This window comes from Gallus gallus, chromosome 11 (assembly GCF_016699485.2).
Source record: "Gallus gallus isolate bGalGal1 chromosome 11, bGalGal1.mat.broiler.GRCg7b, whole genome shotgun sequence".
Lineage (NCBI taxonomy): Eukaryota > Metazoa > Chordata > Aves > Galliformes > Phasianidae > Gallus > Gallus gallus.
In genome coordinates, this window is record NC_052542.1 from 2,364,308 (window position 1) to 2,380,230 (window position 15,923).

General features: G+C 43.1%; 1 protein-coding gene across 4 annotated transcripts in view; it reads left to right on the forward strand.

The window, feature by feature from the left end:
* The first annotated feature begins 833 nt into the window (after positions 1-833).
* The window catches only part of CBFB (core-binding factor beta subunit), a 42,503-nt gene continuing 27,413 nt past the window's right edge, over positions 834-15,923 (forward strand). For 2 of the 4 annotated variants that reach the window (XM_046899379.1, XM_046899378.1), the window contains exons 1-3: positions 834-890; positions 1,290-1,376; positions 5,241-5,357. In XM_046899379.1, coding sequence (XP_046755335.1) covers positions 861-890; positions 1,290-1,376; positions 5,241-5,357 — 234 coding nt within the window. In that variant the 5' untranslated portion in view covers positions 834-860. Of the gene's footprint in view, positions 891-1,061; positions 1,178-1,289; positions 1,377-5,240; positions 5,358-15,923 lie in introns of those variants that run through there. The other 2 variants (NM_204570.4, NM_001389362.2) reach the window with 1 other exon arrangement.

Below are 15,923 nucleotides of genomic sequence, written 5' to 3' on the forward strand. Positions count from 1 at the left end.
TCCCTCGTTTTTATTAATTTGCTCACGCTTGATTCAGATCGTGCCTTCTGGCTAACCTTAGCATCGCCCTCTTCCAATTTGCATGAGTATGTGTAAAGTTAAGATTGTAATGCTGAGAGATTAGAAAACCTCATTTCTTTATCGAAAGATCTAATACGCTCTAATATTTTTAAGCTGGCAATAGGCAGCGTGCTACCCAAGCGCTTTTGGCGAGAGCACCTATACCCTCACAGCACTCCTGGGCTGCTGAGGAGCAGCCGAGGACTGCAGGAAAAGTTACTAATGGAGGTGAGGGTGGTATAAAGGGTTTGGGACAGGTGGTGTGTGTCCTGTAGGGGCAAGGCCCTGGCAGAGGACTGAAGTGAGTGGCAGTCGGTGCTGTGTTTTGGGCCTTGGAAGTGAACTGAATGTGGCTGAGGGAACTGAGGGAGCTGAGGGAGACTGAGGGGACTGCACCCACCATGGGGCTGAGGGGACTGTGCTCACTGTAGGGCTGAGGGGGCTGAAGGGTCCTGGGAGGCTGAGGGGGCTGTGCCCACCGTAGGGCGCAGAAGGCTGAAGAGACTGACGACGACTGAAAGGACTGTGCCCACCGTAGGGCTGAGGGCGCCCGCCCCCAAGCAGCACTGGGGCCGCTCGCCCCCGCAGTAGGAAGCCGGAAACTACCGCGGGAGCCGGCTCGGCAGAGAGACGCCGGGGGCTCCCGGCTGCCCCAGCCCTGAGGGGGCGGCTCGCTGCGGGCGGAGGACGTCGCTCGATTCCCGCCTCCCCCCCTTCCCGCCTCCGAGGGAGGCGCGCGAGCCCCCGGGGCGCGGCGCGGCGCGACGCGGCGCATGCGCGGCGGCGGCGCGGAGTTGTGAATGGCGCGGCTGTTCGGCGGAGTTCGCGAGGCGGGGAGGAAGTCGGAGGGGAGGGAGGGAGAGCAGAGGGGGCGGCGGCAGCGGCTGTGCGCGCGCGGCGGGAGGAGCGGAGGAGAGGGGAGAAGGGAGGGAGGAGGGAGCGGGAGGGGGGGGGCTCCGGCGGGGGCTAACAAAGGGCGAGGCGAGTGGCGGGGCCGGGACAGCGCGGGGCGGGCGGAGGGCAGCGGCGGCCCGGCACCATGCCGCGGGTCGTCCCCGACCAGCGCAGCAAGTTCGAGAACGAGGAGTTCTTCAGGAAGCTGAGCCGCGAGTGCGAGGTGCGGCGGCGGGCGGAAAGTTTGCGCGGAGGGCCCGGGGAGGGCGGGGAGCGCAGTCTGTGCGCTGTGCTTATCGGCGCGGCGCGGCTCTGATTGCGCCCTGTTCCCGCAGATCAAGTACACCGGCTTCAGGGACCGGCCCCACGAGGAGAGGCAGGCCCGCTTCCAGAACGCCTGCCGCGACGGCCGCTCCGAGATCGTAAGTGCCGGCCGTGCCGCCCGCGGGCCCCGCCGTACTGTCAGCGGGGCGGTTGCCGGGTCCCGTCCGCGCCTCGGGCCGCGCTGCCCGCAGCTCCCGGGGGTACGGCGCCTTTCCGGGACGAGTAACGTTGTCCAGAAGGCACTGGAGAAAAGTTCTGCCCGAGCCGGGTGATGCTCGCCCGAGCTAAATCGGACGCTTTTCAAACTTGGTGTTGGCAACTTTCCTCGCTCGCTCACCGGACGGCAGGTTTGCGCTCCTCGGAGCTGCAGCCGAGCGCGGCGTGGCTGTGAGCGCGGCGAGCTGGCGGCTGTTTCCTGGTTGATCGCCGCCTTACCGCCGTGTCACACCGCGCCGCTCCGAAATCGTAGCTGGGCGCACGCACGGGTCAGCCCTTCTCCATTTATGACAGAGCGAGGTAGGAGTTTCCTTCCCGTAGGCAGACCCCTGCGTTCTCCACGCTCGGTCTGGGACGGCTCTTTGGCTCTCTCAGCTCGTGATGACACCCTGCCTGCACAGCCACGCTGCAGTGTAGCTGAGTGCTAATTGCCGAGACAGATCCCGCTCATTGGTAGTAGTGAGTAGGACACCCTTTTACTAAGGAACTTCATTTGAACTAGGCTTACCTAAGCTCGTTACCTATGTTTTTTGGCTCCTGTGCTGCTGTGTTTTTACACTCATTTCTCATTGTGTGTGTGTGTTTGCTGGCGTTAAAAAGTTGCCAGGGAAACAATGGGGAGGTAAGGGAAGTGGGCTGCTGGCCTGTGGGCTCCTGAGCAGGTGAAAGTGTGGAGTGCCTCAGTCCTTCCCTTCAAAAGGGAAAATAAAAGGGGACGAAAGACGTTCAGCTGCTAACTGGCTTTCAATGCGATGTATGCCGTTATTTCAGTAAATGAGAAATCACTGTAGTTTCACCTCTGCACTTCTAAGCGTGCTGTCTGTCTTTGCCAGAGCCCCATCCCTTGGAAGGGAAGCCACCAGCAATGTCTGTTCTACATATTTTTTCATCGACTTAATTATAAAACAGCCTCTACATTTCTTGATCTGAAACATCTGGTTTTGTTCTGCGAACAAGGCACAAGTAGTCGGGTTTATTTGGAGACGCAGTGTGTGTAATGACTGATGTTAAGAAGAGCTGTCCGTCTCGTTTTTTTCATCTTGAATGTTTTTCCAGACATCAAGGATTTAGTCTTTTATCTCTAAAGGGAGCCTCAGCAAATGACCTTACATATTTTTCCAGCAGACAAAAAATGGAAACAGAGGGCAGCTGAAGGCTCTAACATAGAACTGGCAGTAGGTTGTTGCTTCCTTTTATCAAATGGCTCTTGTTTGCGTAAGGAAAATAATTACCGATACTAATAGGAGAAGAACACGTGGAATACCAAATCAAGTTACTGCTTCACTGGTATTAAATTGCTTCGATAACTTGAGAATAACATTACATGTCTGTTTTGTTTTTGGAGGCTTCTGAACTGTGCTCCATTGGAGGGTGTTAGCATGGTTTTATGCTGTCTGGATGTAGGTCGTACCACCTTCATGCTACCTGGTGGGCTCCTAGTGCTTCAGACTGAGCTTTAAAATGCTCTGCGTAGCAAATAACAATGTACTTAATTTCAGTTTTATTACCAAAGTGGTGGTCTGATTATTGTTCTTCTCATATATTTATTTGTTTAGTAACAACAAAAATGTGGGGTCCAGAGTAGTTCTGTGTGGTTACTAGTGAGGCTATTCTTGTATTTTTCAGTACCGACTGAAGATTTTGAGGCAGGGTGTTTTAATTGGTCGGTTTTATCTGCACAAAGAGAGGAAACGGGCTTCAAAAATCGAGAGAGCAGGTTTGCCACACAGCTTCTGAGGCACTTATGGTCTGGATGTTGCCTGCATGACTCTGTGAGGATGTGAAAATTTGCGTACTTTCATTTTCTTTTTTTCTCTAATATTTTCCCATGCTTTTTCACAGTTCTCCAGCACAAGTTTAGGCATGGGGTACTTCTGAATCTCACTCAGTTTCCCAGGGAGAGTGCAGCTCTCCTGCCCAGTGCCCTCAGGGCCTGTGGGATCTGGAGCGGTCTGGAGCACTGCAGACGTCTGCTCTGCACTCCGGGATCTCGTTCCTTGACACTTGGTTTTAAGTGCCTAAATTAAGGAGCAGAAAAGATGTATTTGCTAAAGATGTTCAGAGATGGGAAAATAGTTCTTGAACAGGCAAAGTGGTGAGGGTGAGTAGTATTTTTTTTGTTAATATGTAAACAGAATTACTTGGAGTAGTGAAGGGGATAATGCAAGGTAATCAAATGCTGATGGTCTGCAGCCGTCACAGCTTTGATTCTTTATATTTGTGCAAGCACAGCCTCGGTGCAGGTTCTGTTACATAGATTGACATGTGCCTTTGGGTTTTGTACAGCAAACAAATACTCATGTACAGTGCAACATCCCTTCAGTGCGAGCAGAACTGATTGTTCAGTTTCAGTGGCATTGAGAACAGGCTGAACAGGAGATTAAATAAATAAAATTGAATAAAAAAATCTTTTAAAAGTAGTCTGGAATGGGATGTGATTGCAGAGTGTTAGTCTCCCTCGTTGAGGAGGGAAAAGACGAGACAAAGCACTTCTACTTTCAAAATGGGAGATATTAATCCTGTGACAGTGTTGCAGTACATGACCGGAACTGTCTTAAATAACATGTAGAGCTATTGTGTCATAGATAGCAGCGCAGTCGTATTTATACTACCAAGTTGCTGAATTCTGGGCTGCTTGAAAGGAATCTGCTTGTCAGGAAAAGGCAGCTGTTAGTGGTGTTCCTATGGCTTTCAAGAAAAATTGTGTTCTGAGATAATGACCGTTTAAATCTAAGTGATCCTGGTAATCAATACAGTATTGTTTGACTGCGACAAAATATATTTGACCCTGAGATTTTGAGTGGAGTTGTATTCTGGCAGTACCCTGCAGGATTTGCATGCTTCCAGGACACATTGCAGCGTACCACAGAAGGGAAATACCCTGAATCAGGTTTCCATTGGTGGGAAGAAAAAAAATGCCTCCCCATCTAGAAGTTGGCATGCAGTGCGCTCCATGGGGCTGATAAGATGTGCAAATAAATATGGAGAGTTTGTAAAGAAAACAGAATCTTATTTTCATTTGAAGCTGTAGGAAACATTCACTTGGTAGCAGTGTATGCTTTTCCCAGTAATTCAGTCCCTTTAATGATTTTACAAAGGGCTGCCGCTGAGAATTCCTGCTCCAATGTATTCTCTCTGACACAGCGTCTTGGATTTCACTGGTGTCTTAATGTGACAGCACGACTTAGTCCTACAATGCTTAATAGAGCTGTATTGACTCTTACTTGTCTGTGGACAGTACACGAGGAACATCTCTGTTTCAGTTCACAGAACTGAACATCCAGGTGCAAGTATATATTCTAAGAAGCGTGTTCTTTTCTTTGAACAAAGCTGTTCCTAGTAACAGGTCTCTGGAGTTCATTTTCCTTCAGAAGTACTTCTTTTTAGAGATATGCAAGCTCTTTAAAAAGCATGGGCAATTTTTAATGTTTCAGATCCTGAGTTGGTGTAGCATATCCATACAGAACCAAAATGACAGATTCTAATGTCAGCAAAACTGATTTGAAAGGAGTATTGATTCCATGTTGTATTTTATATCCAAAGCAGCCAATGGCAAATGTTGTCAAAATGGAATCAGATGTTTGTAACTTAATACTTAAGAAAAATGATGAGTGCATGTTTTTGACTTTAAGTATTCTCTATGCTGCCTAGCTTAAGACATAAACTGATGTAAAAATAAATGACTGCCTGCATAATTTATGTAATGTCTTGCTCCCTGATCCTGTTTGTATTGATTTTTCTAAAAGGCTTTTGTGGCCACGGGAACCAATCTGTCTCTCCAGTTTTTTCCGGCCAGCTGGCAGGGGGAGCAGCGGCAGACACCAACCCGGGAGTATGTCGACTTTGAGAGAGAAGGAGGCAAGGTAAGAAGGAAATTGCTGCCAGTGGAAGACATTTTTATACTATGCTGATGGTCTTGTTATTAGTATGGATTGCATGTATGTTGCAGAATTGCCAATAACTCACTTCTGGTTGCATGTAGTCATATGAGTACAACTGTGAGCTGGCACGATAAACTCTGATATCATTCTGTTTTAAAGCATGCTCATATTTTTGGGGGGAAACACATGCCAGTCCCAGTGGCTTTTTATTATTTCAAAGATCAGAGCTTTATTTCTGTGGTCGTGGTATGATAACATTTTGGAGATCAGTTTAACTTACTAATACAGAGAAGGTGCTTCTAGAATGGTACAGAAGTTAGACCTCAGCCAGCAAGTTGGCATCAGCAAATGTGAACTTGCATTCTGAGCAGGTTACTTCACTGGGTCTCAGGCTACCAGTTGATACAGCAAGAATTCAGCGTGCTGTTCAATGGAATCTTTTTTTTTTTTTTTCCTCAGTTTCACCGTGAGTGATAATACAGAATAAGAATTGCTTTCAAAGTTCATTTGTGATTTTATTTTTCTTTTCTGTGGTGGTTGTCTGATGAACTGATATGCAAAGCGCGAATTCCTTAATGACAGTGATGATACTGTGAAACTGTATTAGATTTAAAGTCTGGTTAGAGTAAAGTTATTGAAATCACTTATAACTGGTTCTGTTTCTACAGGAGAAACATAACTTTAAAAACGGAGGTGCTGTCTCTTACCTATGTTACTGTAGATCCAAAAGTGGCTGAAGTCCTTAAGGAGACTTTATGCTGACCTCACTGGGTTTGGACCAGCACTTGAGCCCCCTCAGCCTTAATTCTGTATAGTTTTTTGACTTCGAAGATTTCAAGAGACCATAAAGTTCTTCCTTTTGTCTAAAAATGTATGCCCAATCTTATAACAAGTGGCAGCAAATGCAACCAAATCTAACAGGCTGCAGGAAATATCTGAAGCATATTCAGGTTTAGTGGCATATTGGTTCTTTTTAAATGCTGCTAGGTGGAAGATAAATATTTCCTATACTAGGAAAACCTGGTTGGAAGAAAAAAAAAATTCCTGAGGGCAGATATGGTATTTGGAATTCAAGTTAATGAGTTATTTTTGAAAAAAATTGTTTTCCGTTTAGTCCTGTGAGGCTTCCAGAGGCTTGACAAATTGGGGGAGAAGGAGTGAAGTTGGCTGTGCTGGGTACTGAGTGCTTTGCTAAGGAAACTGAACTGAATCTGGCTCTTATTGAAAAATATTGATTCTGGCTCACAATTGAATGAGGAATTTTTCTTGTGATGTGTAAGAAGACTGAAGTCTCTCTTCTTGCCAGTTGAAAAATAATTTTATTTACTTCTGTGACGTTTCTAACTTTTTGTCTTCTCTGAATGATTTCTTCAAGTACTGAGAAGTATTTCATCCATTTTCTTGTGTTGTCATAATTGGTGTAAGAACTGGGCAGACACGCTGCGTATTAAAATAGAACATGAGCCTCGTTAATGTGTGCCGCTCCCTGTTTTATGTCTGTTTACAGTAAATTCTAGAGTGCTTCACTAAATCTCTTAGAATATTTCATCTGCATCAGGTTGGAGGTGGACAAGCTGTTCAGTGGGATTGGAACTGTGCTCCAGTATGAACAAAGCACAGATTCGCCATTGTAATGAGACTTTACTGTTGTAAATCACATGTGAATGCAGGCTTGCTCTGCACAGAATTAAACTTGTCTGAAAGCCACTCCCATAACTTCAGAGAGAAGTAAGCAGAATAGCAGAGAGCTGCTAACTGTTTCTGCTGATAGTGTAAAGTGTTTTATCATTTGAAGTGTCTGAGATTTTTCTTCTCCATGGATTCCTGTAGCCTAGCTTTATTAAGAATTTCTTTCACAGGCTTCAGGAGTCTCTTAAAACCATGTGATTTTTTTGTAGCTCTGTGCAACATTGTTTTATGAGCTTTGATTCTTGAGGCAGTGCATAATGTGTGTTTGTTCATCACTGGACTTCAGCCAGCAGGGCATGTTTTTAATTATGTGAATAAAAAAGGCTATGGGGGGAGCTGTCAGTTAATTATTATTTTAGGCATTAGTTTGAGATCTAGCATGTAGATAAACTTACTGTGCTAGAATATTTCTATTCTGGAATTCTGGTTCAGTGTTTGGCCAAGCAAGTCATGGCCCAAAATAGTTTATCCAGAGTTTGTGTGTTGCTGTTGTGCCTGAGCAGCTTTGTACACAAATTGACCAAGTCAGCAGTGCGGCATCTGCTAGAATTACCTCTTTAAATGGTTGAGTTCCCGAAAGAGAGAGACCCTTGTGAATCCACCTGGAACTCAGGACTCTGAACGTTCATTTCATCGGCCTGAGGTTTTTCAGTCTGGTATTTCCTCACTCGGGGGTTTTTCCTATGCTTAATTTGACTTCCAGTGTGACGCTTCTGATGTTTGCGATGCGTGGGAAGGCCTCTAGTTGAGTACCTGATCTGCTCAAAAATAGAGTAGCTAGGAGTTCTCTTCATATTTCCGCTCACTTTAAACTCAAACGTCTTCCTTTTATTTGCAGTGGCTTTAATGTCTTGTGCTCTCTTTGTCCTGTAGCAAAAGTAATTGTATTACTTTGCTATGAGCAAAAATACACATAGCCCTAAAAATTGCTCCCTAGACTCCTTGACTGTAAAAATCATAGAACACTGTTTTATTACTGTCTTGTATGGGGTGGGGAGGGTGTCAGGTTGAATGCATGTCCTCTTTCTGGATACCTTAATCATCAGAGACTTCCTGGTCCTGTCTGTGGTCAACTAATGCCTATTTCTTCTTTCCTTCAAAAACGCTTGAATAGATGTTTTTAAGAAATTCAGAGTCAAACAGTGTAGTAGTGTCATCTGTTGCCTGAAATCTCCTGTAATTGAATCCTGGAGTGAAACAGAGAGCTTTATTTTCTCCTTGGTTCTCCAGTATCATTAATTACTTAAACTAGTTCTCTCGTACTTCATGGAGTTTTGTTAATTTTTACTTCAGTCCTGTATCAATCCCACATAAACTTCTAGCTCAGTGTGTATGTGAGGGTGTCAGTGCTTCTTAACATTTTTTTTGAAAGTCCCCTTGCTTTGTTCTGAACTGTGAGGTGAGATTAGCTTTTTTATTTCCATAGTTTATTTTGTACACTTTTTATGGTAAGATAAAACATTTGTATTTTTTTATTTCTTAAACTCAATGCCATATATATATAGCCTGGTCTTTCTACCCTCAGTATCAGTTACCACACTGAAGAAGTGTGTGAAGTTGTTTTACTTCCCCTCCCCTTTCTAATACTATTCTCCATCTCGTTTCTAATGCAGCTTAACTTCCTGTCTGCTGTTCAGCAGCAGCTGCTCATAAACCAGAATCTTATTTTAGTGTGGTACACTAGAAACCCCGTGGTTCTGGAGGAAAGCACATCAGACAGGATTTGAATTGATCTGGGGTACCTGGCGTGCCAAATGTGCAATGCAGCTAGGAGTTCTGCTCATCGACCATTAACTCTGTTCTAGCTGTAAGTAAAGGACACCTGTCCAGAGGTGCTGAGTTTCTCCTCACGTGGTATTTTTGTCATAACTAGGAAACTTATTTAGCTTTAAGTTGTTTCGAGGTGCTTGGATGAATCCAGTGATTGTGCTGTGGTTGCTACAGAAGTGCAGTGAGAAAGAAAGGAGGTGTATTTGAGTGAAAACCGAATTTAAATGGCAGTCAACAGTGCCAGTTTTCCTCTTGACCTCTTTTCTTTGTGGAACTTTTGGCTTGATAAATAGGAATTGTCCCCAGATCAACTTTTTCTGATATCAGCAATAAACTCAAAGGCTATTGGAATGATGTACTGACTGCTCAGCTTTTTGAGCAAATACAATTTACAGTCAAACATAGGATTGTAGTGTAACTACCAGAATTTGCTTGGAAAGTGAAGGCTTAATTTGATCCACACCTATTTTTGAAGAATTCAGATGAAATATTAATTCATTCAAATGAAATTGGAGTAGCAGCTTTCTATTCCTTGTTTGGGGTTGTTTGGGGTGTTTTTTTGGTATACTTCGGAACAAATCAGAGAAAGTGATTTATAGTTTCAGCTTTCATTTTTTAGTCTCATTGAGTTGCCAAGTGGCTGTATTCCTTAAGCTCCTGTATTTTCAGTCCACCAGCAGCTGAGACTTGTGCATTGTCCCCATCTAAAACGTCACCCCTAGCAGTGGTGTGGAGCAGTTATGTATTCCCTTTACAACACTAAGTCCCTGGACAAAAGGGATTTTACTTTAACTTATTCTAAGTGCCTGTGCACTAAATGCTGGGATTTAGGAGGGGAAAAAAATGTGTTTTAGGGCCATATTAACCAGTGTTCATACTGTAGCATGCCATCATGCATGGTGAACCATCTTCACCATGGGATGCATGTGGCCATAGCAGTCACCAAGACTTAGTCATTGCTTGTCTGCAGTAATTTAGTACTCCTTCAAATGATTGGGAAGGTGTCTGTTTAAGGCACCAAAGACAGTGCTACAGTCCTGAAGAGCTGGATGTCACCTAACTGAAGTTCTGAAGCCAATTCTAACAGGCATACTGGGAGCATGTGAGACAGAACTTAGGTAAAAATGTAGCAAATGTTGGCATTGAAGCAATACTGTGCACATGATAATGTCTCTTAATATGTGAGGACTACTTGTTTCCCAGGAGTCGTCCTGCTCATAAGCAGTTTCTCTACAGACTGGTCTTGTTGCTCCACACATGAAAACTCAGGAGCTGAGGTTTCTTGCATAGATTTGTGCAGTCCTTTGCTGATTTTTAGGCTAGTCACTAACGCAGTGGTGGATGAGGGTAGTGATATTTTAGGGTCAAGTGTTTAGCAATGTTCAGCAGCTGTTCACTCCCTTTGTGCTAGCAGGATGATGGAGAATTCCTCTCCTGCATTATTTTTAGTTTAGCACGGGAGCATGGAGATGTGACTGGAGCCTGTCCTTGGTGCTGGTGCTTTCCCCAGCAGCCTTTCCTAGTCATCGTGTTGTTACCTCTTTTCCTGTATTGCTACGTCGCTTTGATTTAACTGTCCCTTTTCCTTCTCAGCTCTCTCAGATGACCCCACAACCCCAAAACATTGTGGAGCTGGGACAGCTGAAGGGATTTTTCTGTGAAATGGAGAGTGGTGGGTGGTGAAGGCATGTCATCTGCTCAAGCCCCTTTCAGGGCCTTGGGCCTGCCTCAGCTTAGAGAAGTTGTTGCCCTCATGAAGCCCATGTTGCTGATGTTCCTTTATGGCTTTTTAAAGCTTGTTCTGTAAGCACTAACCAGAGTCATCATGTGTTTGTTCTGACAGCAGGTAGGATAGGTTTGGTTTTGTAACCAGTTCATACTCAGCCTAGCAGAGCAGTTTACTTACTTACTGGAGTTATGTGGCAGAATTCCTACCAAGGCTTAGCGTATAAGAAGAATCCACTTTCTTAGATGGTTCCCTTCACCAAATTTTCATTCATGATCATCTATATGGCCTAAGTAAAGTGTCAGTCTTGTATAGGCTTGTGATTCTATACTTTACAATTGCGTTTGTGTTTTAAGATGTTCTTTTCAGCAGACTGCTTAAGTTGTTTTTTTTCTTCAGGAAAAAAAATGTTTATGTTTGTTTAGCCTTTTACTTTAATGGAAAAAAACTTTTTCTTGTTTTTCCTACATACTTTGAGGTGGTATTTATAATGACCTGCTGTTGCATAGAGGAGAACTACTTAATCGAAGCTCCTTTTTAAGCTGGGTAGTCATAGCATATATCTTATTTCTCTTCCTTCAGAACTGGGAGATGGCTGTGTCTGCATCCAGTTTGCACACTGTTCAAGGTTAGCTTGTTTTTGGGGAAGGGAAATTTTTAGAGCTTGTTAGGTACATATTGTCCTGTGCACACAAGCAGTCATAGGCTGAGGTTTGGACAGTTGTTCCTGAAGACTGATTTATTGTAGGGTGCTCTCCTCCATTAGAGCATGAGTCACAGCAGATGTCTCTCATGTGACAAGTATCCTCTGTCTTTTCCCCCTAATCCTTTCTCTCCCCCTGTCCTCCAAATACTTCTCTTGCTGCGTGCAGCCCTGTTCATGTGTTATGGTACATACAGTGATTATGCCACTTTGAAGCAATGCTTACAAACAACTCTTAAAACATGTTTGTGCTATTTGGGATGCCTGCTTATCAACTCTTTTCTGTAGGTCCGAAGTACTTTCTGATCTGCCTCAGTCATATTTTCGATATTATCTCAAACTAAATGTCTAAATGTAGTGGTCTAAATGCATCCATTAGAGATCTGTAGACAAGGCTTCAAAATTAGTCATAGTGTCCTCTTAAAATCTCCCAGAAGAGAAACAAAACCAGAGTAAATTGGTGAGCTAAATGTTGCTTTTGGGAACCAGTGATATAGGAGGACACATGAGCGTAGTGTGGATGAAAGCAGTACTTAAGATCTCCACAGCAAAGATACTGGAACAAATCCAGGCATTTGGATTATTGAATCCTCTTGTTTGCATATCAGTCTCCATTTACTAAACAAAGCTGTTAATGTTATGTTTCTGTACTCTTCTTATAAATGAATGAGAAAAGTACAAGCATTGCCATTGAAGATGTCTGTTCGTTGTGAAAAACCACTTCATGCTTCATATTCTAAAAAAATACTCAGCAAGATGATTAAAGGTTTGCTACAAGAAACTCATTTTTCTGGAAGTTACTGAAGTGTTTCTTCAAGCTTTGTTGTCCGAAGCACAAGTAACAAAATGAGCTAATTAGCTTGCATAATTGCCTATTTGATGTTTTGCAAGTTGGGCTGATGAAATATGTACTGTGACAATAATATGGGAAAAAACAAGGGCTTTTTTTCTCGTGTAAGATTGCTGTTCTAAGCACATGTGACTACTAATGAAGGGATCATCTTTTGGGGAATAGCTGATGCAGCAGATGTTTTGTCTGAGCAGACTGTCCCTGTATTTTGTGCTACAATAATATCTAGACTTGTACTAGGATCCAAATTGTAGCTATTTGAGAAGTCTGCAGAAATTCTGCATTCTTGTTGTATTTAAGGTACTGCACTTAAATGGTTGTAGGCCACAGCTCTGGATCTCAGGACTTTGCAACTTGTTTTATCTGTTCACCTCAGTATAAATGCAGAAGATAATTCATGGAAGGAGTCAGGAAAAGTTCTTAAACCTGGCATAATTTTTGCAGTAAGGATGGTTAAACTTGAATTTTCTACTGAAACAGAGTGATTGCTGTCAAAGTGTTGTTTGTCACAGACTTGAAGTATCTAGAAGTCTGAAATGTAGGCGATAAAGCAGCTACGTAATAGTTAATGGGAGCCTTTATGTCCTGGTGACACCTCTTGTTGGTTACTGAGGAGGAGTAAACACTGACAAAGGAGATTGGAGGTGAGGAGAAGTTGCAAGTTTTTTTCAGCCAATGTATTCCTTAAAAAGAAGAAAAAGAAGAAAAGAGAGGAAGAAAAGAAAAAAAGCCCACATTCTTTGGTAGAGACTATCTTGGGCTTTTTTTGTTTTCTTTTTGGAAAACAAATACAAGCCTGAAGAATGCTTAAGAATAGGAAAGCTAAGGCAGGAAAGCGTCTAGACAAAATAAAACAATTGTAGTAGTGTATTTTTCTCATGCTGCTAAAAAGCGTTCGGGGATTTCTTCATAAAGCCTGCATGCTTCCCAGTTTTGTTTTGGGTTAGTTTGTCTTTTTGGTTTTTGGATGCTGAGGACAAGCGTTTTCACTTGGCTATGGGCAGTGGGCAGGCATCGTATGTCCTGCTGCTTCCAGTGAGGGGAAGTGCAGCACTCTATGCTGTGACTATAAAACCTGCTAGCCTGGTGGGTTTCCTGCAAGGAAAACTCAGGACTTCAGTTATAGCAGGCCAGGAAGATGGTATTCCTAACCCCTTGGAAAGGTCTTGCAACAAACTGTTCATGAAATACACAGGATGGTACTTTCTTGACAAAGCATTTAGAGAAGAACTATTAATTTTTTTTAGCTCTCTACTGATATCTGGAACTTGAGGCTTGGGCTTTTGAGGAAGTACAGCTTATGTCTGCTATGATTTTTTTTTTAGCTTAAAAATAATTAGTAGCACGTCTCCAGGGAATACAAAAAAAAAAAAATAGTGCAGAAGAGATTGAATCCTTTCCCCAGTCCTGCAGACCACGCAGTGTTGGTTCTGTTCTGTCCTTTCCTGGTTTTGTGTTGGGCGAATTCTAGCTGCCTTTTGGCTAACCAAAGCTATATTTATATTATTCACTGTTTTCTACAGAATAGTTTTGATGCAAAATTTTTGGGGTGAGGAGATCTAAGAGATTGTCATAGTATGCAAAACACAAAAACGACTGCTTTGGGTTATTTTAAGACTAGATGCTATACTACTTGTTGAGTGAACATTCATGTGTTAGTTCTTGACTGCACCTCTTACTGTATGTGCTTCATTTCTGTGAAGGAACCTAGTTCAGCTATGTTTGTGCTTAGGACGATACTGCAAAACTAATAACTTGAGGATTTTGTGACTATTTTTTTTGTAGTGTCACGTTACTGTGCCTTGATATTTGGTCTAGTTTCAGCAAAAAAAAAAAAAAAAAAAAGCCATGGATTTCAAGTACTGTGGATTCTGCAGCTTCCTCAGAACGACTTTGAAGGATAATGACCAGAATGACAACAAACTCACTCAATGCATGAGGTCTTGTCTGTCAAATAGCCTGGTTCTTCTCAGTTTGAATAGTAGCTTTAACTGAGAAGAATCAGAAGGTATACTTCTTGTATTCTTATTTGTGGATGTGCCCATTCTTCTCTTATTTAATTACTTAAAACAGGATGTTGGTCTGTTTTTGTGCTTTCTTTTTTTTTTCCCTCCCTTTTTCTTTTGTAAGTTCTGGTTTAGTGCAGTTTATTTGCATAGCTTGTGGGGTTTCTTCACTTAAATCCTGCTTAGGGCAGAGAGGAGAGGTTGTCAAAGTGCTGAACAGTTAAGCTTGACCTGAGCTAGCAGTGTGCAGCTGCAGCCCTGAAGACCAACTGTGGCCTGGGCTGCGTAAGCAGAGTGACGGCAGCAGGCAGGGAGGGGGCTGACCCCCCCCTGTGCTCTGTCCCACCTGCAGTACTGCATCCAGGTCTGCGCCCCCAGTGCAAAAAGGATGCTGAGCTGTTGGCATGGGTCCAGAGGAGGCCACGAAGATGTTCAGAGGGCAGGAGCACCCTTCATATGGAGACGGGTGGGAGCTGGGATTGTTTGGCATGGAGAAGAGAAAGCTCTGGGCATGGGGGTGGAACTGGATGAGCTTAGGTCCCTTTCAACCCAAACCATTCTGTGATTCTATGAAGTGCTCAAGAACAGAATTAAGGTACAAGGGCAGAGGAGGTAAGTTTTTCTGCCTCTGTTGCTCAGGTCAGTGATGATTTTTATTAGTTGCTTGCCCATATTGCCAAAGTTGGGTATTTTCTGGCTGAGTGCACTCGCATTAGACATTTCAAAAATACAGGTTTAAGAGACTGTTTATTTGTATACAAGTGGCATGATGTAAATAATGTTAGATAAACCTCTCTTTCTAAACCCTCTTTGGGATTCCTAGTAATAACTGTTTTTTGTCGTTCTGTTTTCTGAGAGCTTCTTTAGAGTGAATTTCCCAACCAATTTTGAAATTTGTATCTGGAAAATGGATTTTGTCAACGTGGCAGAAAACTATATGTCCCTGTGAGTTAACAGGCTTTATGAGGAGAAGCATTTCTTGGTTACATGCATGCATACTTGTAGCAGCTGTTTCTTAACAATATTTTGCTGTAGCAATATTCTTTTCAAATACTGCAAGAAAAATTGGGTCTTTTTAATGCATGGCATTTCAGAAGGGGAGATGTAAAATCCAGTTGTCTTTCTCACATAGAATCTAGTGGTAAATATAGCCTGATGAAAGACCCTGAATGTTTTCACAGGAGAAAACTCCAGCAAGCATTTGCCTTTCAGATGATCCCTATATCCTGCTCCTTGTGTTTTGCTAATTCTGAGTTCCAGCTGTGTGGTCAGCTTCTTTGGTGTGAAGGTGTACGGAAGGAGTATGAACATGAGGCATCTCATGTTGAGAAACATTAGACTTCTTTTGTAGCAGTGTTGCAAAAAACAGCAAGCCACTTGTGTTTTGCTTTGTATTGGGGTGACGTTTTTGGATGTTCATGGCCAAGTGTAGTGTATGGTGCCTGCTTAGCACCACAATTACAATATTTAGGAAATATGAACTGTATCTGTAGATATATTTGTTACTAAACAACACACATCATTTCTTTGCAGCAGCGTTTTAGATTTTTGTGTTAACTTTTGATCATAAATACTGACCAATGATCTTAATCTAGGAATAAAATGCTGCTTTCTCCACAGATTTTAATCACGTTTGTTCCGACATCATTAATGATTCATACCTGTTTTAGGTTATAACTTGTTTTTAGTAAGCTGAAGTAGTAAGCTGCATAATTTAATGAGATGTTGATCTGCTTTGGAGAAGGAGTCATGGTTCCATAGTTTAGCTAACTATGCAAAATAGACCAAAAAAATTATATATGTC